This window comes from Amblyraja radiata, chromosome 8 (assembly GCF_010909765.2).
Source record: "Amblyraja radiata isolate CabotCenter1 chromosome 8, sAmbRad1.1.pri, whole genome shotgun sequence".
NCBI lineage: Eukaryota > Metazoa > Chordata > Chondrichthyes > Rajiformes > Rajidae > Amblyraja > Amblyraja radiata.
In genome coordinates, this window is record NC_045963.1 from 67,645,689 (window position 1) to 67,672,601 (window position 26,913).

The 26,913-nt window shown below is 45.2% G+C and overlaps 1 protein-coding gene across 1 annotated transcript in view; it reads left to right on the forward strand.

The window, feature by feature from the left end:
• ccdc170 (coiled-coil domain containing 170) overlaps positions 1-26,913 on the forward strand; it is a 91,170-nt gene that overhangs the window by 36,915 nt on the left and 27,342 nt on the right. Inside the window, exons 7-8 of the mRNA XM_033026151.1 lie at positions 7,194-7,379; positions 12,037-12,354. Coding sequence (XP_032882042.1) covers positions 7,194-7,379; positions 12,037-12,354 — 504 coding nt within the window. The remainder of the gene's footprint in view (positions 1-7,193; positions 7,380-12,036; positions 12,355-26,913) is intronic.

Below are 26,913 nucleotides of genomic sequence, written 5' to 3' on the forward strand. Positions count from 1 at the left end.
TGAAGTAGTGTCACAAAATGCCAAAAGTAATGGGGATGGAAGATTTATTTGGTATTTGATATCACCCTGGAAGTGGCTTCATTGGCAAATGATGATCCTTTCAGGGATAGATATGTGAAAAGAAAGAGATTAGTTAAAACAAATGTAGGTCCCTTGCAGTCAGAAACAGGTGAGTTGATCTTGGGGAACAAGGATATGGCGGAACAATTGAATAACTACTTTGGTTCCGTCTTCACTAAGGAAGACATAAATAATCTGCCGGAAATAGCAGGGGACCGTGGGTCAAAGGAGTTGGAGGAATTGAGTGAAATCCAGGTTAGCCGGGAAGTGGTGTTGGGTAAATTGAATGGATTAAAGGCCGATAAATCCCCAGGGCCAGATAGGCTGCATCCCAGAGTACTTATGGAAGTAGCTCCAGAAATAGTGGATGCATTAGTAATAATCTTTCAAAACTCTTTAGATTCTGGAGTAGTTCCTGAGGATTGGCGGGTAGCAAACGTAACCCCACTTTTTAAGAAGGGAGGGAGAGAGAAAACGGGGAATTACAGACCAGTTAGTCTAACATCGGTAGTGGGGAAACTGCTAGAATCAGTTATTAAAGATGGGATAGCAGCACATTTGGAAAGTGGTGAAATCATTGGACAAAGTCAGCATGGATTTACAAAAGGTAAATCATGTCTGACGAATCTTATAGAATTCTTCGAGGATGTAACTAGTAGCGTGGATAGGGGAGAACCAGTGGATGTGGTGTATCTGGACTTCCAGAAGGCTTTCGACAAGGTCCCACATAAGAGATTAGTATACAAACTTAAAGCACACGGCATTGGGGGTTCAGTATTGATGTGGATAGAGAACTGGCTGGCAAACAGGAAGCAAAGAGTAGGAGTAAATGGGTCCTTTTCACAATGGCAGGCAGTGACTAGTGGGGTACCGCAAGGCTCAGTGCTGGGACCCCAGCTATTTACAATATATATTAATGATCTGGATGAGGGAATTGAAGGCAATATCTCCAAGTTTGCGGATGACACTAAGCTGGGGGGCAGGGTTAGCTGTGAGGAGGATGCTAGTAGACTGCAAGGTGACTTGGATAGGTTGGGTGAGTGGGCAAATGTTTGGCTGATGCAATATAATGTGGATAAATGTGAGGTTATCCATTTTGGTGGCAAAAACAGGAAAGCAGACTATTATCTAAATGGTGGTCGACTAGGAAAAGGGGAGATGCAGCGAGACCTGGGTGTCATGGTACACCAGTCATTGAAAGTAGGCATGCAGGTGCAGCAGGCAGTGAAGAAAGCGAATGGTATGTTAGCTTTCATAGCAAAAGGATTTGAGTATAGGAGCAGGGAGGTTCTACTGCAGTTGTACAGGGTCTTGGTGAGACCACACCTGGAGTATTGCGTACAGTTTTGGTCTCCAAATCTGAGGAAGGACATTATTGCCATAGAGGGAGTGCAGAGAAGGTTCACCAGACTGATTCCTGGGATGTCAGGACTGTCTTATGAAGAAAGACTGGATAGACTTGGTTTATACTCTCTAGAATTTAGGAGATTGAGAGGGGATCTTATAGAAACTTACAAAATTCTTAAGGGGTTGGACAGGCTAGATGCAGGAAGATTGCTCCCGATGTTGGGGAAGTCCAGGACAAGGGGTCACAGCTTAAGGATAAGGGGGAAATCCTTTAAAACCGAGATGAGAAGAACTTTTTTCACACACAGAGTGGTGAATCTCTGGAACTCTCTGCCACAGAGGGTAGTCGAGGCCAGTTCATTGGCTATATTTAAGAGGGAGTTAGATGTGGCCCTTGTGGCTAAGGGGATCAGAGGGTATGGAGAGAAGGCAGGTACGGGATACTGAGTTGGATGATCAGCCATGATCATATTGAATGGCGGTGCAGGCTCGAAGGGCCGAATGGCCTACTCCTGCACCTAATTTCTATGTTTCTATAGATAGATTCTTGATTAGTACAGGCGTCAGAGGTTATGGGAAGAAGGCAGGAGAATGGGGTTAGGAGGGAGAGATAGATCAGCCATGATTGAATGGCGGAGTAGACTTGATGGGCCGAATGGCCTAATGCTACTCCTATTCCTTATGACCTTATGGACCCATGTCAAATCCTGGTTCTGGGAGTGACAGGAAGGGAAGGGTAAGTGGAGGGAATGGAATGGTCCTGTCATCCCAATGAAGTGGCTGCATTGTAAAGTAATTTGGAAGTGTCGGTATAGAAGGCATCAGTGTCATTCCAGAGACGGCAGTGACAATGAAAGTAGAAGGAATTATTTAGAGTCATAGAGTCTTACAACGTGGAAACAGGCCCTTCGGCCCAACTTGCCCACACCGGCCAACATGTCCCATCTACACTAGTCTCACCTGCCTATATTTGGCCCATATTTAAACCTGTCCTATCCATGTACCTGTCTAAATGATTCTTAAATGTTGCAATAATACCTGCCTCAACTACCTCCTCATGCACTCCTCCTAACTCCATACACCGACCACCCTTTGCTTGAAAAAGTCACCCTCAGGTTCCTTTTAAATGTTTGTCCCCTCACCTGAACCCTATGTCCTTTGGTTCTCGATTCCCCTACTCTGGGCAAGAGACTCAGATTCTCAAAAGATATTAGTTCTGCTGGATTAGAACTGGCCGAAATGACCAGTCTACCAGGCCAGCCTTGTTTATGGTTCTTGGGAAGTAGATAGGAGCAGACTGGTATAGGGTGAGACTGGAGGGTGCGCAGGGTAGATCTCCAGAGGAGATGTGGTCAGTGACGGATGCAGAAGCAATGCTTTGGCTCGGGAGAAGGCAGGAGAATGGGGTTGGGAGGGAACGGGGACAGTTACCAAGGTTCATCTCGAAGGTGGAGGGCAGTTCACTAAACCTCAGCAACACCACCCTGTCTCAGGGTTTAATGGCAGAGTAATGCCCCTGTCCCACTTAGGAAACCTGAACGGTAACCTCTGGAGACTTTGCGCCCCACCCAAGGTTTCCGTGCGGTTCCCGGAGGTTGCAGGTGGTTGCCGGAGGTTGCAGGTAGTGAAAGCAGGTAGGGAGACTGACAAAAACCTCCAGGAACCGCACGGAAACCTTGGGCGGGGCGCAAAGTATCCAGAGTTTTCCGTTCAGGTTTCCTAAGTGGGACAGGGGCATTAGGGTTAAACCTTTATTGGATTTAAGGAGGGGATTCCAGAACCTATAACCTAGGCAGCTGAAATTTGGCCACATTGGATTAGTTAAAATCCCATAACCTATAGGACAAGCTTGGTTAAACACATAAGGTAATGGTATTGATATGTTGTTATTGTCACGTGTACAGAGGCATGTTAAAATCTATGTTTTGCGTGCTATCTAGGCAAATCACACCATAGGTGAGTCCATCAGGTCATGCAAAAGATAAAATAAACATAAAGCGGAATATAGTGTACAGCTACAGAGAAAGTGCAGCGGCTGCAATGAGGTAGACTGGAAGATTAGGAATTCATCCTCAGCATCTGACAAGTCTATTCAAGAGTCTGATAGCAGTGTGGAAGAAGCTGTTCTTGAATCTAGTGGCATGTGCTTTCAGGCATCTGTAACTAATACCTGAAGGGAGAGGGGAGAAGAGAAAGTGACCATGGTGTAAATGGACCTTGATTATGTAGGATGTTTTCCCTATGCAGTGTGAAGTGCAGATGGTGACAAGTTATTGCGTGATGACAAATCTGATAGGATGCTTTCTATTCTTTATGTACAAACTAGTAAGTCATTGGAGACTATCCTTGTCCTTCTGAGAAAGAAGAGTTGTTGGTGTGCTTTCTTGGCCGAAGCATTTGTCAACAATAAATTTTAACAACATTTTAGTTTTTAGTTTAGTTTTAGTTTTAGAGGTATGGTGTTGAACTTGGCCCACTGAGTCTGCACAAACCAGCAATCACCCTACCCTACCTAATTAACCTACAAATTTGGAAAATTATTGGCCAACTTTTGAAAAAGTTCAAAGCCTGGAGAAGGGTCTCGACCCGAAATGTCACCCATTCCTCCCCCCCCCCCCCCAGAGATGCTGCCTGTCCCGCTGAGTTACTCCAGCATTTTGTGTCTATCTTCGGTGCATCTACAGTTCCTTCCTACACATCTATGAAGAAAACTGGTATTGGGCTCACGAAGTACTCTTCATTATACAATGTTGTTTCATTCAGGTTGTCCAATTATTCATATTTTTAACACTAATTGGTTTATTTAAATTATTGACCAACTTTTAACACTCTCAGAAGTCGATGATTCCTCACCAAATTGAAAATGGGCGACCTTGGTACACAATTCTTTCTCCGATGGCCTAAGCCCTGACAAGTCATCTCAGGCCAACAACGTAGAGGTCAGGCATAGGATAACATGTGTGAAGAGGACTGTGACCATATTAGGGGATGTAACACCATCTGGGATAAGTCACTCTACCTTTGTTTTAAAGTTTCCTTTATCTTGCTTGCCAGGTTTTTGTCTCTCAATTGATATTTTTTTCTGGGGTCAGCGTGTTCCAGTCTTCCTCGGATATCTTGGCAGACTCCCCTTTCCCACTTACAAGCCTTGCACTGGATCTGTTGCAATCCTGGCTCAAATGAGGTAACTCAGTCCAGATCATAGGAACGCAGGAAATGCTAGATGAGAGAAGGCCAAAAATTCCATCTAATTCACCTTCTCCCATCCACGTAGTTGCCTAATATGGACATCATGTTTACAAGGCTTGATTTCCCCCAAACATATAAAACTCGGAGCTCAAAACTTTGGAAATAAAGGCGTCCCAAGTCATCAAATCCTCCTACAAATCTTATAGAGGTGTATAAAATCATGAGAGGAATAGATCAGGTAGATGCACAGAGTCTCTTGCCCAGAGTAGGTGAATCGAGGACCAGAGGACATAGGTTTAGGGTGAAAGGGAAAAGATTTAACAGGTAACCTTTTCACACAAAGGGCGCTGGATGTATGGAACAATCTGCCGTAGAAGGTAGTTGAGGCAAGGACTATCCCAACGTTTACAAAACAGCTAAAGAGGTACATGGATAGGAGGGATAATGGCCAAACGCGGCCAGATGGGACTAGTGTAGCTGGGACATGTTGGCCGGTGTGGGAAAATTGGGCCGAAGGGCCCGTTTCCATGCTGTATCGCTCTATGACTCTAAATATTATACTTTACCACATGTTAAGCTTCAAATTACCCAAATATTTAATGCCAAATCGTCACTTCCAATTTTTTTTGTGACCGTTTAATTTTTGGGATCAGAGCGTCACTGCAAAGGCCATCCCTTATCCCATGAGCTATTCCCAAAGCTATCCCTTATTCCCTTCTCAGGCCATTTAAGAGCCAACCACGTTGGTAGCTTAGAAGTCATGTATAAGCAGATAGGGCAAGGATGATAGATTTCCTCCCCTGAAGAACATTAATGAACCAGAAGGGTTTGTAATGACAATCCTTTAATTCTGGAGTCATTATTATTAATGAAAACTAAATCCCATTTTATTCATTTTAGTTAAATTTTCCAACGATCATGGTGGGATTTAAGCTTGGATCTCTGGACTGCTGATCACTGAAATGCATGTGTTCCTAGAGTGGTTGACTAAATCAAAGCAAGGATAGTGTTTCCCCTGGCCATAGAGTTTGGAACTAGGATGACGGAGTCTCAAACTAAACGGTTTGCCCATCAGGGCACAAGTGAAAAGACATTTCTTCACATGAGGGGGTGAATTTTCGGAATATCCTAACCAAGAGAGTGGCGGAGGCTCAATTTCTGAGAATATTCAAGACAGCAACCAACAGATTTTTGGTGTCCAGGGAATCAAGAGGTACGGGATTTGTGCAGGAAAGTGGCCCTGAGATTGAGAATTAGGTTTTAGCATAAGGGACTGTCTAACTATTTCTGCTCCTATTTCTTTAGTTCTATCACCAACTAGAGAGCGGTTCTGAGCTACCATCTACCTCATTGAAGACCCCCGGACTATCTTTCTTTGGACTTTATCTTGTACTAACCGTTATTCCCTTTATCCTGTATCTGTACACTCTGGACAGCTTGATTGTAATCATGTATAGTCTTTCCACTGACTGGATAACACACGACAAAAAAGCTTTTCACTGTACCTCAATACACGTGACAATCAACTAAACTTAAGTAAACTAGTCGGAGAAAGTTCAAGGGACAGAGGAAGGAATCTTAACCCTAACAAAAGCCTTCCTTTGTGATAGAACATTTGACCACCAACCCCCCCCCCCCCGCCACCCCCCAACACCACCCCTAACCATCTCCCCAATTTTACAATCACTTCCGGCCTTGCCTCCTTACAGATTGTCATTCTGACTCCCCCTTCCCTCCAACACCCCTCCCTTTCTCTGTTGCCACTGACTACTCCAAAGAGCCTGTGCAAGGCATCTGCTGCTGCTTCTCCAGTCCAGCAACCACCTGGAAACAGTGAAGAAAATAATTGTTAAAGAGGTTCTTCAGTTTAGTTTAGAGATACAGCGTGGAAACAGGCCCTTCGGCTCACCGAGTCCGCACCGACCAGTGGTCTCTACACTAGCACTATCCTACACAAACTAGGGACAATTTACAATTTTACCTAGTCAATTAACCTACAGAACAGGACGTCTTCAGAGTGTCGGAGGAAACCGGAGCACTCGGAGAAAACTCATGCAGGTCACGGGGAGAATGTACAAACTCCGTACAGATAGCACCCGTAGTCAGGATCGAACCCGGATCCCTGGCGCTGTGAGGCAGCAACTTTATGGCTGCGCCGCCTCCCACAGCGCTGGATTTCCAGTTTTCTCCCACGGCAGTCACACTCCCATGTCTCCATCCCTATCTGGCTGTAAATAAGAGGGCCAGGGAGACCGCATCGTCGGTTAGTGGAGGCAGGAGCTTCAATCGAGAGGCATAGCATTACTACATGTTGCACAACCACAGGCAGAGGTGTACAGCGTGTGCTGCGGACTCCCCCACCACCAGTCCTTGTAAGATCATTCATCAAAACCCCAGTGACCGCAGTTAATGCCATGTTCAGCCTGCATCTACATTTTAGCTGATTTTAAAAAACCCCGACCAGCTAAAAGTAAAATGTGCCTGCTGTATATTTTCTAAAACCATATCGTGTATTTCAGTCTGATTTCTTAAAACTGTTTGTTTGAAATTTCAAAGGCGTTACAGAGTTAGTATTTTTTCTTCCCCCCCCCGCTTAGATCGGAGAGTTTTACCAGGGAAGCAGCAGGAAAAGTTCCCAGATTACGAACCTTGAGGAGGCCATTAGTGCCCATGACATGGAGTCGAAGGCAAGCCGAGAAACCATCATGAGACTCGTGTCTGAGCTGGGGAGGGAGCAGAAAGCTGTGGCATCTTACGCACAGGAATTTGAGACCCTTCGTAAGGTAGGCAGAAGCTTATCTTGATTCTGATGAATTAGCCTGGATAATAGCATGGGTAAAAGAAACATGAGAAGCCCTCCCCCATGTGCGGTCGTGGGCAGAGCACTTGCCATTTATACATACCTGTACATCTGTACTCTTATATGCTCTGCCCAAGTCGGCAAGGCATTGCAGAAAGCTGTGGATGCAGCTCGATCAATCACACAAGTCAGCCTCCTCTCCATCGACTCCACCTACACTGCACGTTGCCTTGGGAAAGCAGCCAACATAATCAGGGCCCATTGAACCCGGATCATTCCCTCTTCTCCCCTTTCTTGTCCAGCAGAAGATACAAGAGCCTGATCCCGCCAGATTCAGGTGCAGCCTCTACCTGCTGTCATCGTACCACTGAAAAGAACCTACCATGAGCTAAGGGTGTGTAGTCCTGATCTTCCAAGCTACCTCATTGGAAGACTTGCATTTTTTAAACATTCACTTTCTCTGTAACCGTAATGCTGTATTGCTGTAATACTATATTCTGCACTCTGGTTATTTTCCTCTTTGCATTACCTGTTGAACTTGTGAAGAGCTTGATTGTACTCATGCACAGTGGGAATTTGACTGGAAAGCAGGCAAACAAACCTTTTCACTACATCTTGGTACATGTGACAATAATAAATCGATATAAAGACAGCATAGAAAACTCAGGACATAGAAAACAGAGAAAAATAAGTGCAGGAGTAGGCCATTCGGCCCCTCGAGCCAGCACCGCCATTCAATATGATCATGGCTGATCATCTAAAATCCATACCCCGTTCCTGCTTTTCTTCCCCCATATCCCTTGATTCCTTTAGCCCTAAGAGCTAGATCTAAATCTCTCTTGAAAACATCCAGTAAATTGGTCTACACTGCCTTCTGTGGCAGAGAACTCCACAGATTCACAACTCTGGGTAAAGAAATGTTTCCTCATCTCAGTCCTAAATGGCCTAACCCTTATTCTTAAATTGTGACCCCTGGTTCTGGACTCCCCCAACATCGGGAACAATTTTCCTGCATCTAGCCTGTCCAATCCTTTAAGAATGTTATATGTTTCTATAAGATACCCTCTCATCCTTCTAAATTCCAGTGATCACAAGCCCAGTCAACCCATTCTTTTATCATATGTCGGTCTCGCCATCCCGGGAATTAACCTGGTGAACCTATGCTGCACTCCCTCAATAGCAATAATGTCCTTCCTCAGATTAGGAGACCTAAATTGCACACAATACTCCAGGTGCGGTCTCACCAGGGCCCTGTACAACTGCAGTAGGACCTCTTTGCTTCTAAACTCAAATCCTCCCGCAATGAAGGCCAACATGCCATTAGCTTCACTGCCTGCTGTATCTGCATGCTTACTTTCAGTTACTGATGTACAAGCACGCCCAGGTCTCGTTGCACCTAATCTGACACGATTCCGATAATAATCTACCTTCCTGTTCTTGCCACCAAAGTGGATAACCTCACATTTATCCACATTATATTGCATCTGCCATGCTTCTGTCCACTCACCCAACCTATCCAAGTCACCCTGCAGCCTCATATTATCCTCATCGCAGCTCACACTGCCACCCAGTTTTGTGTCATCTGCAAATCCGTCACATTTAATTCCTTCGTCTAAATCGTTAATATATATTATAAATAACTGTGGTCCCAGCACCCCACTAGTCACTGGCTGCCATTCTGAAAAGGACCCGTTAATTCCTACTCTTTGCTTCCTGTCTGCCAACCAGTTCTCTATCAATGTCAATACCCTACCCCCAATACCATGTGCTCTAATTTTACACACTAATCTCTTGTGTGGGACCTTGTCAAAGGCTTTTTGAAAGTCCAGATCCACCACATCCACTGGCCCTCACTTATCTGTTATACTTGTTACATCCTCAAAACATTCCAGAAGATTAACCAAGCATGATTTCTCCTTCATAAATCCATGCTGACTTTGACCGATCCTGTCACTGCTTTCCAAATGTGCTGCTATAACATCTTTAACAATCGACTCGAGCATCTTCCCCACCACCGATGTAAGGCTAACTGGTCTATAATCTCCCGTTTTCTCTCTCCCTCCTTTCTTCAAAAATGAGGTTACATTGGCTACCTTCCAGTCCACAGGAACTGATCCAGAATCGAGAGAACATTGGAAAATGATCACCAATGCATCCAAGATTTCTAGGGCCACCTCACTGAGTACTCTGGGATGCAGACCATGAGGCCCAGGGGATTTATCTGCCTTCAGTCCCAACAGTTTACAAACACCATTTCCTGACTAATGTGGATTCCCTTCAGTTCCGCCCTCCCACTAGATCCTCGGTCCCTGAGTATTTCTGGGAGATTGTTTGCGTCTTCCTTAGTGAAGACAGAACCAAAGTACTCATTTAACTGTTCTGCCATTTCTTTGTTTCCCATTATAAATTCACCTGTCTCTGATTGTAAGGGACCTAAATTTGTCTTAACTAATTTTTTCCTTTTTACATATCTAAAGAAGCTTTTAGTGGAAGTTTTTATATTCCCCACAAGCTCTTTGCTCTTTCCCCCCCTCGTAATTAACCCCTTTGTCCTCCTCTGTTGTGTTCTAAATTTCTCCCAGTCCTCCGGTTTGCTGCTTCCTCTGGCCAATTTATATGCCTTTTCCTTGGATTTGGATTGGATTTCCTTGGATCGTTTACTTCCCTCGTTAGCCACGGTTGAGCTGTCTTCCCCGTTTTATTTTATCAGCCAGATGGGGATGAACAATTTTTGGAGTTCATCCATGCGGTCTTTAAATCTTTGCCATTGCATCTTCACCATCAACCCTTTAAGTATAATTTGCCAGTCTATCCTAGCCAATTCACCTTCAAAGTCTCCTTTCTGTTAGTTCAGGACCCTAGTCTCTGAATTAACCGTGTCACTTTCCATCCTAATGCAGAATTCCACTATATTATGGTCACTGTTGACCAAGGGGCTTTGCACAACAAGATCGCTAACTAACCCTTCCTCATTACACAAATACCCAGTCTAAAATGGCCTGTCCTCCAGTTGGTTCTCCTACATATTGGTTTAAAAACCATCCCGTATACATTCCAGGAAATCTTCCTCTTCAGCACTGCTACCAATTAGGTTGGCCCAATCTATATGTCACTAAAGTCACCTATGATAACTGCTGTACCTTTGTTACACACATCCCTAATTTCCTGCTTGATGCCATCCCCAACCTGCTGCTTGGTGGTCTTCATACAACTCCGACAAGCGTGTTCTGCCCTTGGCTATTTCGCAGTTCTACCCTTACCAATTCTACAGCTATTAAGCTGATGTCTCTCCTTGCTGTTGCATTAACCTCCTCTTTAATCAGCAATGCCACCCTACTTCTTCTTCCTTTCTGTCTATCCTTCCTAAATATCGAATACCCCTGCATGTTTAGCTCCCAGTCTTGGTCACCCTGGAGCCATGTCTCTGTAATTCCAACTATATCATATTCCTTAACTACTAACTGCACATTCAATTCATCCACCTTATTACGAACGCTCCTGGCATTAAGGCACAAAGCTTTCAGGTGTGTTTTTCTTATCTCCCTTCTACCTTTCCCTCCTTTTACAGTATGCCCCGCTGTCTCCTTGCATTGGTTCCCTACCCCCTGCGCTGTTAGTTTAAACGTGACCTTTCCAACACTCTCTTTCCCGTTAACTGCACGCATACGCTTCCACGTTGTTGACTCCACCCTCCCCCACTGTTTACTTTAAACCCACCCATGTAGCACTAGCAAACCTGCCTGCCAGAATGTCGTCCCCCTCCAATTAAGGTGCAACTCGTCCCCTTTGTGCAGGTCACCCACCCCTGCCCCAGAAGAGATCCCAGTGATCTAGAAATCTAAATCCCTGCCCCCTGCACCAACTCCTCAGCCACACATTCAGATCCCCTATCTCCCTGTTCCTCCCCTCACTAGAACGAGGTACCGGAAGCAACCCAGAGATAACCACCCTAGAAGTCCTGCTTTTCAGCCTCCTACCCAGTTCTCTGCACGCGTTGCAGAAACTCCTTCCTCTTCTTACCCACGCCATTTGTGCCTACATGCACAACTACCTGGCTGCACTCCTTCCCTCACGAGAATGTTCTTAAGTCGGTCTGAGGACCGGAGATCAGGGTTAAACCTGGGGTCATAGAAACATAGAAACAGAAAATAGGTGCAGGAGTAGGCCATTCAGCCCTTCGAGCCTGCACCGTCATTCAATATGATCATGGCTGATCATCCAACTCAGTATCCCATACCTGCCTTCTCTCCATACCTCCTGATCCCTTTAGCCACAAGGGCCACATCTAACTCCCTCTTAAATATAGCCAATGAACTGGCCTCAACTACCTTCTGTGGCAGAGAATTCCACAGATTCACCACTCTCTGTGTAAAAAATGATTTTCTCATCTCGGTCCTAACAGACTTCCCTCTTATCCTTAAACTGTGACCCCTTGTTCTGGACTTCCCCAACATTGGGAATAATCTTCCTGCATCTAGCCTGTCCAACCCCTTAAGAATTTTGTAAGTTTCTACAAGATCCCCCCTCAAGCTTCCTGTAACTGTGAGGCAGCAGTTGGATCTACTGCATTGCCACGTAGTCACCCGAGTGCGCCGTGGCGATTGCTATTAATATATTTATTTCTGATTATTTTCTCTCAGGAAATAGAGAACACCAGGAATGATAGGCAGCTCGTTGAAAGAGGAAACAGGATCTTGCAGGACAGGCTGGATGCAAAACACCGAGCTTGCGAATCTTCGAAGCTAGAGTTAATACGGTGGGAGCAACGTTGCAAGGAGCTGGATGGAGGCCTGCTGACCAGTGTGTCGGATGCCAAAGCAGTTAAAGGCCATTTGGATGCATTCAAACATCAGCTGGCCTCTCTGCTCAACAAAGCAAATGTAGTCGTTCAGCCCACTGAAGAAGCGATCCGGGAAAGAATCTGTCAACTTTGTGACAGCGAAGAAAACATGAGGATGGTAAGTAACTTCTGCCCACGGCAGAGAACGGTCGAAGGGTTAACAACCGTAAAATAAAGCCATATTCTCATATAAGGTAGAAATTGCCTTTGGAAGTTGTGCGGCTGAGTGTTTGATGGTGGTAACCCAGTGCTGTAAACCCAGCTTACCTCGATCTATCTCCTCTGAAGACCAGATTCCAGGCTTGTTTCTTCCACTGAGTAACTGCTGGTCAGTCACATACTCTCAGTAATCTGCACCCAAAGTCCTGGCACCTGTTATTTAACCTGCCCCTCTCTCCTCTTCTCATTTGACTCCCAATAGGAAAAGGGGAGATGCAGCGAGACCTGGGTGTCATGGTACACCAGTCATTGAAAGTAGGCAAGGTACACAAAATTGCTGGGGAAACTCAGCGGGTGCAGCAGCATCTATGGAGCGAAGGAAATAGGCGACTTTTCGGGCCGAAACCCTTCTTCAGGTGCAGCAGGCAGTGAAGAAAGCGAATGGTATGTTAGCATTCATAGCAAAAGGATTTGAGTATAGGAGCAGGGAGGTTCTACTGCAGTTGTACAGGGTCTTGGTGAGACCACACCTGGAGTATTGCGTACAGTTTTGGTCTCCTAATCTGAGGAAAGACATTCTTGCCATAGAGGGAGTACAGAGAAGGTTCACCAGACTGATTCCTGGGATGGCAGGACTTTCATATGAAGAAAGACTGGATAGACTCGGCTTGTACTCGCTAGAATTTAGAAGATTGAGGGGGGATCTTATAGAAACTTACAACATTCTTAAGGGGTTGGACAGGCTAGATGCAGGAAGATTGTTCCCGATGTTGGGGAAGTCCAGAACAAGGGGTCACAGTTTAAGGATAAGGGGGAAATCTTTTAGGACCAAGATGAGAAAAACATTTTTCACACAGAGAGTGGTGAATCTGTGGAATTCTCTGCCACAGAAGGTAGTTGAGGCCTGTTCATTGGCTATATTTAAGAGGGAGTTAGATGTGGCCCTTGTGGCTAAAGGGATCAGGGGGTATGGAGAGAAGGCAGGTACAGGATACTGAGTTGGATGATCAGCCATGATTATATTGAATGGCGGTGCAGGCTCGAAGGGCCGAATGGCCTACTCCTGCACCTATTTTCTATGTTTCTATGTTTCTAATACATCAATGTCTCAAATTTAGTGTTCTTGTCTAATCTAAAAAATGGTGAATGCTGGACATATTCAGTAGTCTTAGCAGCATGCGTAGAGAAAGACACAGAATTAAGTTTAGGTTTATTAGGTTTAGGTTTATTATTGGCACAACGCAGTGAAAACCACCATGCCATTGTAAAGATGCCAATCCCAACCAAGGAACGGCCACCACCTGGTCACAGGTGTGAGTGGAGGACCTGGAAGTCCCTCAATATTTGTACTGGGATGGGCTGATGCAAGACCAATATGAGCAAATGGGGCTAAGCAGATGCGGCAGACACAGAATGTGAATGTTGAACATCGGTACAATCCATGCCACTCCTACTAAGATGCCCACTTCTTGGTGAACAATGCTGCCTGGAAGGTCTAGTGTGGTGGCAAACGAGAAGGCTGTCCACTGTGCAAGAGCCTGGCCGAACATTTGAAACAGATGATGGATGCGAAAGAAGATTATTGTCACATCTACTGAGGTACAATGAAAAGCTTTAGGTAAAGTTGCTACCTTACAGTGTCAGATACCCGGGTTCGATCCTGAGTACGGGTGCTGTCTGTACGGAGTTTGTATGTTCTCCCTCTGACCGCGTGGGTTTCCCCCAGGTGCTCCGGTTTCCACCCACGTTCCACAGACGTACAGATTTATAGGTTAATTGGCTTCTGTAAATTGTCCCTAGTGTGTAGGATAGAACTAGGGCCTGTTTCAGCATTGTATCTCTAACCTAAGCTTTGTTTAGCATACTATCCAAACAGAATGAATGTTTTCAGTTGACGACCTGAATGGAGAACATTTAGAAACATAATATTTTTTTAGTTGTAGAGAAGGGTGAAGAGAAGATTGCAGACAATTTACAGAAGCCAATTCACCTACAAACCTGCATGTCTTTGGAACGTGGGAGGAAACCAGAGCACTCGGAGAAAAGCCAACCGGTCACGGGGAAAACGTGCAAACTCCATCAAGACAGCACCCATAGTCAAACCTGGATCTCTGGTGCTGCAAGGCATCAACTCTATCACAGTGCCACAGGGGAATCAAAATCAATGTTTCATGCCATTGACCGTTCCTCAATAGTGGCCAGTTCTGATGCAAACTTGAAAGGTTGATTATCTGAAATGATTGAAACCCATGTTGACCGTAATGTGGCAGATGGGAAGATGAGGTGCTGTTCCTTGGGTTTATGTTGAGCATCATTCTAACATTGTGGCGGTCACAGACAGAGTTGGGATGGAGGATTAAAATGACAGGAAGCTCAGGATCACCCTCTGGCACTGAAAAAAAGTGTTCAGTAAAGCTTTGGTTTAAACTCAAGCTACATTATCCTCGAGAGTTGTCAGCACAAGATGTTAATGGACCAGCAATGGTGATGTTATTAAACTCTGATTATTAATAACCCATTATCTGTTATTTGCACTTTAATCAGTCATGTGTGTATATATTTATACAATAGTATATGGACACACTGATCTGTTTTGTAGTAAATGCCTACTATGTTCTGTGTGCTGAAGCAAAGCAAGAATTTCATTGTTCTATCAGGGACACATGACAGTAAACTCACTTGAACAATGGTCGTCAGCCCAGCTTAATTCATTGTACAGACAGATCCCATTTTGGCATCCTAATATTTCTTCAACTATTCTATAGTTTTATTTATATGTTCCTATAACGTCACCACTGATGAGTACGTTTCCTACCTGTGCAAATTTTGTATTTCTGCACTGATGTCTTTTCTTTTGCAGTCTTTTTCTTTTCACTGTGTTGTAGAGTTTATGTGCAATTTATATATAAATTATGTATGATTTATGTTTTTGAGTGCAGTCTTCTGTGTGCAGGTTTATGTGCTGGTGATGCTGGTACATGCAAGATTTTTCTTGTACCTGTACCCTATGGAACTTGTGTATATGGCATTAAGATAGACACAAAGTGCTGGAGTAACTCAGCAGGTCAGGCAGCATTCTTGGAGAAAAAGGGTGGGTGTTTAAGAAGGAACTGCAGATGCTGGAAAATCGAAGGTACACAAAAATGCTGGAGAAACTCAGCAGGTGCAGCAGCATCTATGGAGCGAAGGAAATAAGCAACGAAGAAGGATGGGTAATGTTTCGGGCAGGGACCTTTCTTCAGACCCTCTTTGAAGGTTCGCTTCCTCTCTCCGACGAAAGTTCTGCAACCATCACCCAGTGGCGGGGACGAGAAGAAGTCCAGCCAAAAACTAATCGAACACGAGTTGTGTGCACTAGACGTGTTTATTCTCTCCAATACAGCTCCCTACTCCTCCAAGGTCACGGGCTTGCCCTGCCTGAAATACCAACTCAGATACCAACCCCGCGACTAAAGCCTCCCACACCAAGACGCCGATGGTTCGTTGTGCCCTTGGCTTGCCACCAGGTGCCGCCACAACCCGCCCTTTTTCTCCACAGATGCTGCCTGACCCACTGAGTTGCTCAAACATGAAAAGGCAGGAAACATGTTCCCGATGTTGGGGGAGTCCAGAACCAGGGACCACAGCTTTAAGAATAAGGAGTAAGCCATTTAGAACGGAGACGAGGAAACACTTTTTCTCACAGAGAGTTGTGAGTCTGTGGAATTCTCTGCCTCAGAGGGCGGTGGAGGCAGGTTCTCTGGATGCTTTCAAGAGAGAGCTAGATAGGGCTCTTTAAAAATAGCAGAGTCAGGGGATATGGGGAGAAGGCAGGAACGGGGTACTGATTGGGGATGTTCAGCCATGATCACATTGAATGGTGGTGCTGGCTTGAAGGGCCGAATGGCCTACTCCTGCACCTATTGTCTATTGTGTCTATCTTTGGTATAAGCCAACAGCATCTACAGTTGTTTGTTTCTACATACGTCAATAAACGCAACTTGACTTGACATTCACTGAGGGCAGGACATTGATCAGCAGTAACACAGTGGAAGGATCAAAACTGGAGACTGATTTTCAGAGCAGATAGATGGTGTGGATGGGTTTGGAGTGCTGGGCAAACGCCAACAAACACTCAAACATATAACTCTCTGGATGTAATGCAAGGGTCAAGGGGCTGAGGAAAGGATATGTTCTCAATGGTTCCTTTGGAAAAAAGATGCAACATCCCCATTGACTCATGGAATCCCCGGCCCAATGCCCCACAAAATGGAGAGGCAGCATTTGGAACTGGACTGTCCCAGCCAACTCCTGTTACTGTGTCCTGATGGTGATTATATCTGCACCTTAGCTGTGATACAGGGGTGGGAGATTGCAATCTTCCCCTGGTCAGCCCTGCTTCGACAAATGCAATCAACCTGGCGTGCACAATCAAATAAGATCAGATAGAACAAGTTGTCTTACAACTTTAGGCTGTGCACGCCATACGCAAGAAGAAGAAGAAGCTGTGATATATATAAACCACGGACACAGAGCACAGGATACTGATGTTCATAATGTCAAAGTTGCTTTGTCCGTGTGAATACATTTTGATATCACTCCTATAATTGCCTTGCGTGCATCTGTACTGTTACTGTAATGAGAGCTGAACATCCTGCGGCGAAATGTTGTCACGTTCTAGCAGGTTTTGTTCTTTTTACACTCAATATTCGTTGTACACCAAGTCATTCCACTAGGGTAATTAAAGATAGCTGATCTCACCCTTTGATAGTCTTTTGAAACCCCTCCAGTTCGCTCTTACTTACGGAGAGCTCAGTGCTTTCAGCATCAATCTTAATGTGGATTAACTGGCTACTGACGTTTTTGCATTTTCCCCGCTGCCAATTATGAAAATACTTTGCTACTCGAAACTGAATCTTACTTGAAATTCGTCATCGGATGAAGCTTATCTGAGTGTCACCCTGGCTCAGTGTCAGCAAAGTAGAGCCTCGGGAGATACTGGCACCTTATGCAAAGTGTGATAGCTAAAGCTAAGTGGTGGTGATGCTAAGAAGCAGCAATGAGCAGGGAGGTGGCAGCAACATCTCAGGCAGATTTACATTTCCATGGCAGCAGTATTTCAAGGGCAATTATCAGGGACCACCTAATGTAAAATGTCCCTCTACAGTGCTGAGCACCTGGTTTGGTGTAGCTTAGTTTAGTTATGAGATACAGCGCAGAAACAGGCCCTTCGGCCCACCGAGACCGTGCCGACCAGCTAAACCTTGTGCATTAACATCTCCCTGCACACACTCGGGACAATTTTACATTTATACATTTACACCAAGCCAATAAACCTACAAACCTGTGCATCTTTGGAGTGTGGGAGGAAACCGAATATCTCGGGGAAAACCCACGCAGGTCACGGGGAGAATGTGCAAACTCCGTACAGACAGCACTCATAGTCAGGATCGAACCCAGGTCTCTGGCGCTGTAAGGCAGTAGTTTTACCGCTGCCCTCCAGTGCTTTATAATGCTGCAGATGTGGAGAGTGACAGAACACTGTCACTGCCTCTGGGTCAGCTGTGTAGTGCGTCCGTGAACAATGCAATACATCAACTCCAAGAGTTCTCTTGGACTTTACCCAGTTGGTACTGTTGATTTAGGAAGGAGCCCTGTATGAGTGATATTTCCACGGTAGCCAGTCCAGGCAGCACACAGAATACTCTGGGGATAACCGTGTTAAGTTTTGGGCCAAAGTTTCGATCATTTGTATTCAGGGGATTGACAAATCAATGTGTTTAAATAGAGGGAGTACAGAGAAGGTTCACCAGACTGATTCCTGTGATGTCAGGACTTTCATATGAAGAAAGACTGGATAGACTCGTTTGTACTCGCTAGAATTTAGAAGATTGAGGGGGGATCTTATAGAAACTTACAACATTCTTAAGGGGTTGGACAGGCTAGATGCAGGAAGATTGTTCCCGATGTTGGGGAAGTCCAGAACAAGGGGTCACAGTTTAAGGATAAGGGGGAAATCTTTTAGGACCGAGATGAGAAAAACATTTTTCACACAGAGAGTGGTGAATCTCTGGAATTCTCTGCCACAGAAGGTAGTTGACGCCAGTTCATTGGCTATATTTAAGAGGGAGTTAGATGTGGCCCTTGTGGCTAAAGGGATCAGGGGGTATGGAGAGAAGGCAGGTACAGGATACTGGGTTGGATGATCAGCCATGATCATATTGAATGGCGGTGCAGGCTCGAAGGGCCGAATGGCCTACTCCTGCACCTATTTTCTATGTTTCTATTCCCCACAAAATGAGTATGAAAGAGATTTGGTGTAAAGGCCAAAGCCATGCAACACTGAAACAGGCCATTTGGCCCAACTTGCCCATGCTGACCTAGATGCCCCATCTACACTAGTCCCACCTGCCCATGTTTGCCCATACCCCTCTAAAGCTGTGGTATCCATGTACATGTCCATGGATATCTTAGGAAGGTGTAGCATTATGCAAAGGAATTTTGATGCCTATCTATCAAACTCAGTCCTGAGGGGATCTCACATAATGTGTATAGTTAGCATAACCTGGGGGCTAAAGAGACAACTGTCAACCACTAACCACAGTGGCGCAGCGGTATAGCTGCTGCCTTACAGCGTCAGAGACCCGGGTTCAATCCGGACTAGGGGTGCTGTCTGTACAGAGTTTGTACGGTCTCCCTGTGACCACGGAGGTTTTCTCCGGGTGCACCAGTTTCCTCTCACACTCCAAAAACGCACTGATTGATTAGTAGGACTGGATGTTACAATCCCTAAGGTTTTTCACTACAATTGACATTTGGTATTCTTGGGGATGACCACTAGGTGATTTTGCTACCAATCAGACACATCTTCAGTTGTGTACCTCAACGTCACTGGGTGTTTCGGCCTTTTATCACAAGACACCCTCAGTCGAGGCAGGCCCACCGCAGGGTGATCAGACCTGGGTGTGTGTCTTATGGTTAGCCTCTAGATGGTCACGTGGCAGCCCAGACAGCATCTTTTTGTAGATTAATTGGCTTCGGTAAAATTGTAAATTGTCCCTATTGTGTAGGATAGTTCTAACATATCGCTGGTCAGCGCGGATTCAGTGGGTCGAAGTGTCTGCTTCCGCGCTGTATCTCTAAAGTCTAAAGTCACTCAGCTAGAAATTGGGCCCTATAACAACATTAAATCAAAGTAAATAATGTTGCCAAGTAGAGAAGAGGAAACAGTGTAGAAATGACTCTGTTCTAACACAGAAGCAACCGTTTGTCCCAACATATCCATGCCGGGTTCTGGAAGAACAATCCTATTAGTCTCAAAACCTGATTATTTCCCTGTACTCCTCTCTCACACCTACCTATCCCCTTGGTTCTTTTTGCCACGTACCCAAGTTACCACGGGGTAATTTATACAGGACAATTACTTTAACAACGTGCCTTTGGGATGTGTGAGGAAAGTAGAACCTGCAGGGGAAACCCACACAATCATGGGGAGAACTTGCAAACTCCACACAAACAGCATCCGAAGTCAGGGTTGGACCCAGATCCCTGGAAATCATAATAATATGTCTAGATATTTTACTGGATATCAGGCTAGATTTAGTGCTCAAGCCCAGAAGTAGGCTTTTGTCCATATCATCTTAATTCGGGCAAAAGACCTGCTACTAATCCATGATTGACAGTATTGGAAAAGCCATAGTATATCAATGTCCAGTCAGCGTTAGTCATGAATCAATGTTTCTTTAGGCATCTCCAGATTCGATACAGTGGGCTCAGTGCAGTGCTAAGGGAGAGGTGCATTGACAGAGCTGCCATCTTTCAGATTGATGCCTTCGTATATCGGTATAAAAAGAACCTTGGCCTCTGCCGGTGGGTTCTCCCCAGTGTCTTCTTTACCATTTCCTTACTACAAAAATTAGAAATAGAAATACTGCTTATAGTTTCTGTGCTGTTTGTAGAACCTGTGTGCAGTGTTTGCGCACAGCTTGACTGCCACTTTGGCGACACAGTGGTGCAGCGGTAGAGTTGCTGCCTTACAGCGCTTGCAGCATCAGAGATGCCGGTCGATCCTGACTACAGGTGCTGGCTGTTTGTACAGGCTCCCCGTGACCTCGTGGGTTTTCTCCGAAATCTTTGGTTTTCTCCCACACTCCAAAGACGTACGGGTTTGTAGGTTAATTGGCTTGAGTTTGTGTACTTGGTATAAGTGTGAATTGGCCCTAGTATGTTATGGTGTTAATGCGCAGGGATCGCAGGTCGGCGCGGACTCGGTGGGCCGAAGGGCCTGTTTCCGCACTGTATCTCTAAACTGAACTAAACTAAACTAATGGAGGATAGTGAGGTTGTGAATGACTATTGGGGGACTGGATCTACCCATGGAGTATTGATCCAATGACAAAGCAGTAGGAGATTCAGCCACTAGGTAGCAGTGTTCTTGTATTGTCCCACTGAGCTACATTTTATGTCTATCTTTTTTTATTGTTAGTCAGACAGTCAGGGTTTCACTTATAACAAACATTTGACAAACCTGTCCCCAAACTATCTCCCTGGCAATACAACAATGACCAAGTGTTATCTTTGTCTGTGAGCCAGTCAAACCTGCATAAAAGCAGGGGGATCTACAGTCATCAATGTTCCTGCATTTATAATCTACTTTAAGTGTTTAGTGCTGGAATTTGTAAAGAGTGATTCCAATAGGTGAACAAGAGGATGAGGACTGGACTCTGTTGCCTTCCCTCACAGTGGGAACCATTGTGGGGGGACATTTTTATGTTTTATGTTAAATTATGTTAAGTTAGTTCCCGATGGTACACAAAAAAGCTGGAGAAACTCAGCGGGTGCAGGAGCATTTATGGAGCGAATGAAATAGGCGACGCTGAGTTCCTCCAGCTTTTTAGTGTGCTGCTGCAGCAGCTGAGTTTCTCCAGCTTTTTTGTGAAGTGTTTCGGCCCGAAACGTTGCCTATTTCCTTCGCTCCATAGATGCTGCTGCAGCCGCTGAGTTTCTCCAGCTTTTTTGTGTACCTTCGATTTTCGAGCATCTGCAGTTCCTTCTTAAACAACATGTTCCTGATGTTGGGGGAGTCCAGAACCAGGGGCCACAGTTTAAGAATAAGAGACGAGGAAACACTTTTTCTCACAGACAGTTGTGAGTCTGTGGAATTATCTGCCTCAGAGGGCGGTGGAGGCTGGTTCGCTGGATGCTTTCAAGAGAGAGCTAGATAGGGCTCTTAACGATAGCGGAGTCAGGGTATATGGGAAGAAGGCAGGAACGGATACTGATTGGGGATGATCAGCCATGATCACATTGAATGGTGGTGCTGGCTCGAAGGGCTGAATGGCCTACTCCTGCACCTATTGTCTATTGTCAGTCCTGCCTCGCTCCCTGCTGTGCTCCTGATTATCCTGACGACTGAACTTACTTTCATCACCTCCCGTATCGATCTCCATCCTTTTGAATAGGCAGTCTATGTGGCTGCTCACCTTAAATGACTTGATCCCTTCTGCTGCAAATCATGTAGACAATGAACTCTTCTAATATGTTGCATGTGCGCTCTCACTCTCCCCTATACACAACATTCCTTTAAGTGAATTATTATCATCAGACACATGTGAAGCAGCGGAGCTTGTAAATGTACTGAGCTCATCAGATTGCACAAGAATCAGCAATCTGTTGCTAGCTCCTGATGGACACCACCGTGTTTTATTTTGTCCGGAGCAGGTGTGGCATCGCTAATCTCAGGCATCAGTGACTTAACCCATTGTGCGCAAGAGTATACCATGGATTGATTAACAGTGGGTATAATGGGTGTCCAAGTGTATAATCCCTGGGAAGGGATCTGATGGGCCTGGATAGAGTGGATGCGAAGAGGACGCATCCACTAGTGGGAGAGTCCAGGAGCAGAGGCCATAACCTCCGAATATAAGGACGTACCTTCAGAAAGGATGCGAGGAGCAATTTCTTTAGTCGGAGGGTGGTGAATCTATGGAGTTCATTCCTACAGACAGACAGATGTGGGGGCCAAGTCAATGGACATTTTCTAAGGTGAAGATAGATAGATTCTTGATTAGTGTCATAGGTTATGGGGAGAAGGCAAGAGAATGAGGTTGAGCATAAGAGAGATCAGTCGCGATTGAATGGCGGAAAAGATGGGCCCAATGGCCTAATTCTGGTCCTAGAACTTAGGAACATGACTTTAATGGTAATCAGTTTTGCCCCTGTCCCACTTAGGAAACCTGAACGGAAACCTCTGGAGACATTGCGTCCCACCCAAGGTTTCCGTGCGGTTCCCGGAGGTTGCAGGTGGTTGCCGGAGGTTGCAGGTAGTGGAAGCAGGTAGGGAGATTGACAAAAACCTCCGGGAACCGCACGGAAACCTTGGGTGGGGCACAAAGTCTCCAGAGCTTTCTGTTCAGGTTTCCTAAGTGGGACAGGGGCATTACTCTTCCCACAGATGCTCCCTGAACTGCTTGTAATGTTTTCTGTTTTATATGTCACTGGAGAGCAGTGGTCGCACTCGTGAGTCAACCTGTAGGTTCTGTTTTTCCTGCAGGAGGCAGTGATCCTGTTCCCACTGATATTGATGGTGGATGTCTGGACACACACTCCCTAGGGCCCAATCATAAAACCTTGTCCACAAAATCAATCCAACACCAGTAAATTACCAAGTAAATGAGCGAGGGACAGTTGCCATAACTCCCTGCTGCATCAGCTTGTTTGGTTTGGTTTAGTTTACAGCACAGAAACAGGCCATTCGGCCCACCGAGTCCGTGCCGACCAGCGATCCCAGCACATTAACACTATTCTATACACACCAGGGACAATTTACACTTATACCAAACAAATTAACCTACAAACCTAACATAGACACAAAATCAGTCTGAAGAAGGGTCTCGACCCGAAACGTCACCCATTCCTTCTCTCCGGAGATGCTGCCTGTCCCGCTGAGTTACTCCAGCATTTTGTGTCTATCTTTGAGGTAAACCAGCATCTGCAGTTCTTTCGTACACAACCTACAAACCTGTACGTCTTTGGAGTGTAGGAGGAAACTGAATGTCTCAGAGAAAATAAATCTGGTCCGAATTAAAAGACATTCTTTTTGGAAGTAGATGAGGAGGAATTTCTTTAGTCAGAGGGTGGTGAATCTGTGGAATTCTTTGCCACAGAAGGCTATGGAGGCCAAGTCCGTGGCTATTTTTAAGGCAGAGATAGATAGATTCTTGATTAGTACAGGTGTCAGAGGTTATGGGGAGAAGGCTGGAGAATGGGGTTAGGAGGAAGAGATAGATCAGTCATGATTGAATGTCGGAGTAGACTTGATGGGCCGAATGGTCTAATTCTACACCTATTCCTTATGACCTTATGAAAACTCACTCGGTCATGGGGAGAACGTACAAACTCGGTACAGAGAGCGCCCGTAGTCGGGATCAAGCCAGGTCTCTTAACGCTGCAAATGCTGCAAGGCAGCAACTCTACCACTGGAACTCTATCGCTTGTGCTGGAAGTTATTCCCAGATTATCATTTTATTAAATCTTTACTGCTGATCTGGTATCAGCAGCCTTGAGGGGTTCACTGAAAGGAAAACAAACCACATTATTTTGTGACAATGATGCAATGTTTGGAGAGGGCTGAAATTGTTTATTCAGTACTTTGCATGTGGGAGTGCCCCAGATGTGGGTTGTTATCTGGTCAGGCCCCCAGTTTAGGCAGACAGTGCTTAAGTGCTCATAAAAACCATTAAAACATTCCACAGCAATGTTTTTTTTAAAGAAAAGGGGAAAAAAACTGCAGTGCAATAATATAAACCTTAAATTAAAGTTGAAATGGTGGAAATACACATTGCGTTGTTTATTCTTGGTCAGAACTCAAGCCTGAAAGTTGCATAGGAATTGCTGCTGATGAAATGGATAAAGCACATCAGGTGCTGTCTGTGTGGAGTTTGCACGTTCACCCCGTGACTGCGTGAGTTACCTCCACGTGCTCCAGTTTCACAAGATCATAAGACTCGGGCGCAGAATTAAGCCATTTGGCCCATGGAGTCTGCTCCGCCATTCAGTCATGGCTGATCTATCTTTCCCTCCCAGCCCCATTCTCCTGCCTTCTCACCATTACCCCTGACACCCGTACTAATCAAGAATCTATCAATCTCCGCTTTAAACACACCCAATGATTTAGCCTCCACAGCCTATGTGGTGTGGGTTTGTAGGTTAATGGCCACTGTAAAATTGCCCCTAGTGTGTAGGGAGTCAATGAGAAAGTGGGAGAACTTATATTTAGGCACAAAATGCTGGAGTAACTCAGGGGGACAGGCAGCATCTCTGGAGAGATGGAATGGGCTCTTCAGACTGAATGTAGAACTTATTTTTAAAGCGGAGATCGATTGGCTCTTGATTAGTAAGGGCGTCAAAGGTCATGGGGAGAAGGTAGGAGAAAGGGGTACAGAGGGGAAATTGGATCAGCCCTGATTGAATGGCGGAGTAGACTTGATGGGCCGAATGGCCTAATTCTGCTCCTCTGTCTTATGAACCTATAATGTGATCAGTGGTCGGTATGGACTTGTGGGCCGAAATGCCTGTTTCCATGCTGTATCTTTAGCCTTAGCCCCACGTCCCCCTCCCTTTTCATCTGTGCTTGAATTGCTTCATATTGTGTTTTGAATTGAATTCTGTCTTTAATTTGTGTACTAGTCATGTCTCTACTATTTATTTCATTCCGCTTACATGTTTTTCCTCTACTTGCTAAATTTTTGTAAGGTGTCCTTGAGACTCTTGAAAGGCGCCCATAAATAAAATTTATTATTATTATTATTATCTCTAAATTAAACAATGCCAGGCAGGTGAGGAGGGAATCCGCAGACCCATCAATGAGAGGGAGTCAGTGTATATTGAGTCTTCAATTTTGTTCTTTATTTCTGAAATAGTGGTTCACTTACAGCTATCGGTCTAATGACAAGTACACACCTGAACCATTAACCTGCCTTTTCTTTTTACTGATGCGCCATGACTCCAGCAGACCACAGCTCGCCTTAGTGGAAGGGTGTATTGTCCATAGCAGGGTGTAGTGCAGCTTCACACCAATAATACTGGGCTTGAAGGGTAAAATAAGGAGAGCCTGCCTACATTTGGCTTGTATTTCTGGTTTTATTTAATCCATTTCACTGCACTTTTATCAACTGGCATTTATTTTGGTCTTTAAAGCGAAGACCCCTTTTAAATGTTTTTTGATTCCAAAATAGCATTATCAAAATGAACTGGGGAAAAACAAAAGTTAAATAAAAATCTTGTCCTCGTGTTTCAGCAAAGCAGGCTGGCCCCTTAGGTGCAGAGGCTTGAAGCATAACAGTGGACGCATTGTGTTCCCTCTCCAGGGGTACCCAGGCACTGATGGATTGGAGTAGGAAGGAGCTGCAGATGCTGGTTTAAACCGAAATTAGACACAAAAAGCTGGAGCAACTCAGCGGGTCAGGCAGCACCTCCGGAGAAAAGGGATAGGTAACCTTTCGGGGTCGAGACCCTTCTGGTATTGGTTTATTATTGTCAGGCATACCGAGGTGCAGTGAAAGGTTTTTGTTTGCGTGCTAGCCAATTAATTCAGATAATACTATCCACAAATGCAATCGAGACATACTCAAGTACAACAGATGGAGCAAAGAGCAAAAAATACCAGAGTGCAGAATGTAACCTCCTGAGAGGGGTGATTAGTTGGGATGGCCAATGAAGAACAGCTCATGCAAGAGGCAGGCTCCATATTGTACAGGGTCCATCAAGGTCCTCCACGGTCAGAGTCAGATGCTCCTGGCAATAGGTTGCCAGAAAGGTATCTGTTATGCCCCTGTCCCACTTGGGAAACCTGAACGGAAACCTCTGGAGACCTTGCTCCCCACCCAAGGTTTCCGTGAGGTTCCCGGAGGTTCCGCTCACTCTCCCTAATGGTGGAAAGTGGTTTCCGCGTAGTCAAGGCTTCTTCTATGTTCCTGCGATTATTTCAAAAAAACAAAACCGGCCTCGGCTAAAAATAGGTTGCCGTTTGGGTCGAAGCTCATGGAGAGTGACCGGAACCTCCGGGAACCGCCGGGAACCTCACGGAAACCATGGGTGTGGCGCAAGGTCTCCAGAGGTTTCCGTTCAGGTTTCCTAAGTGGGACAGGGGCATAAGGAGTCCATCATTACCTGCACTTTGGGAGATGTAGATAGATTTCCTGCACCCACGGGCTGAAGGAAAAGTAGATGATGACTCCATTTCCAGTTTGGAATCTGGGTGCGACTTTGTATTGTAGCATTGAGCAGTAATCTGCAAGACTGAGATAACCAGCAACAGTCCTGGACTAATCTTCAGTTCATATGAAGCTGCCCCAAAAGGGCTGTGGTCACAAAGATTTATTAGGTAGTTTAAGGGTAATCACGACCTTGCTCAACAAGGACAAAGCAATCAATTAATGTCAACAGTATAATAGTGTGTTGTGTGAGTCTAAGTGCCTGTGGTGCTGCTGCTGCAAGCAAGATGTTGCATTTGAGAATATTATTATTTCTGTAAATATTA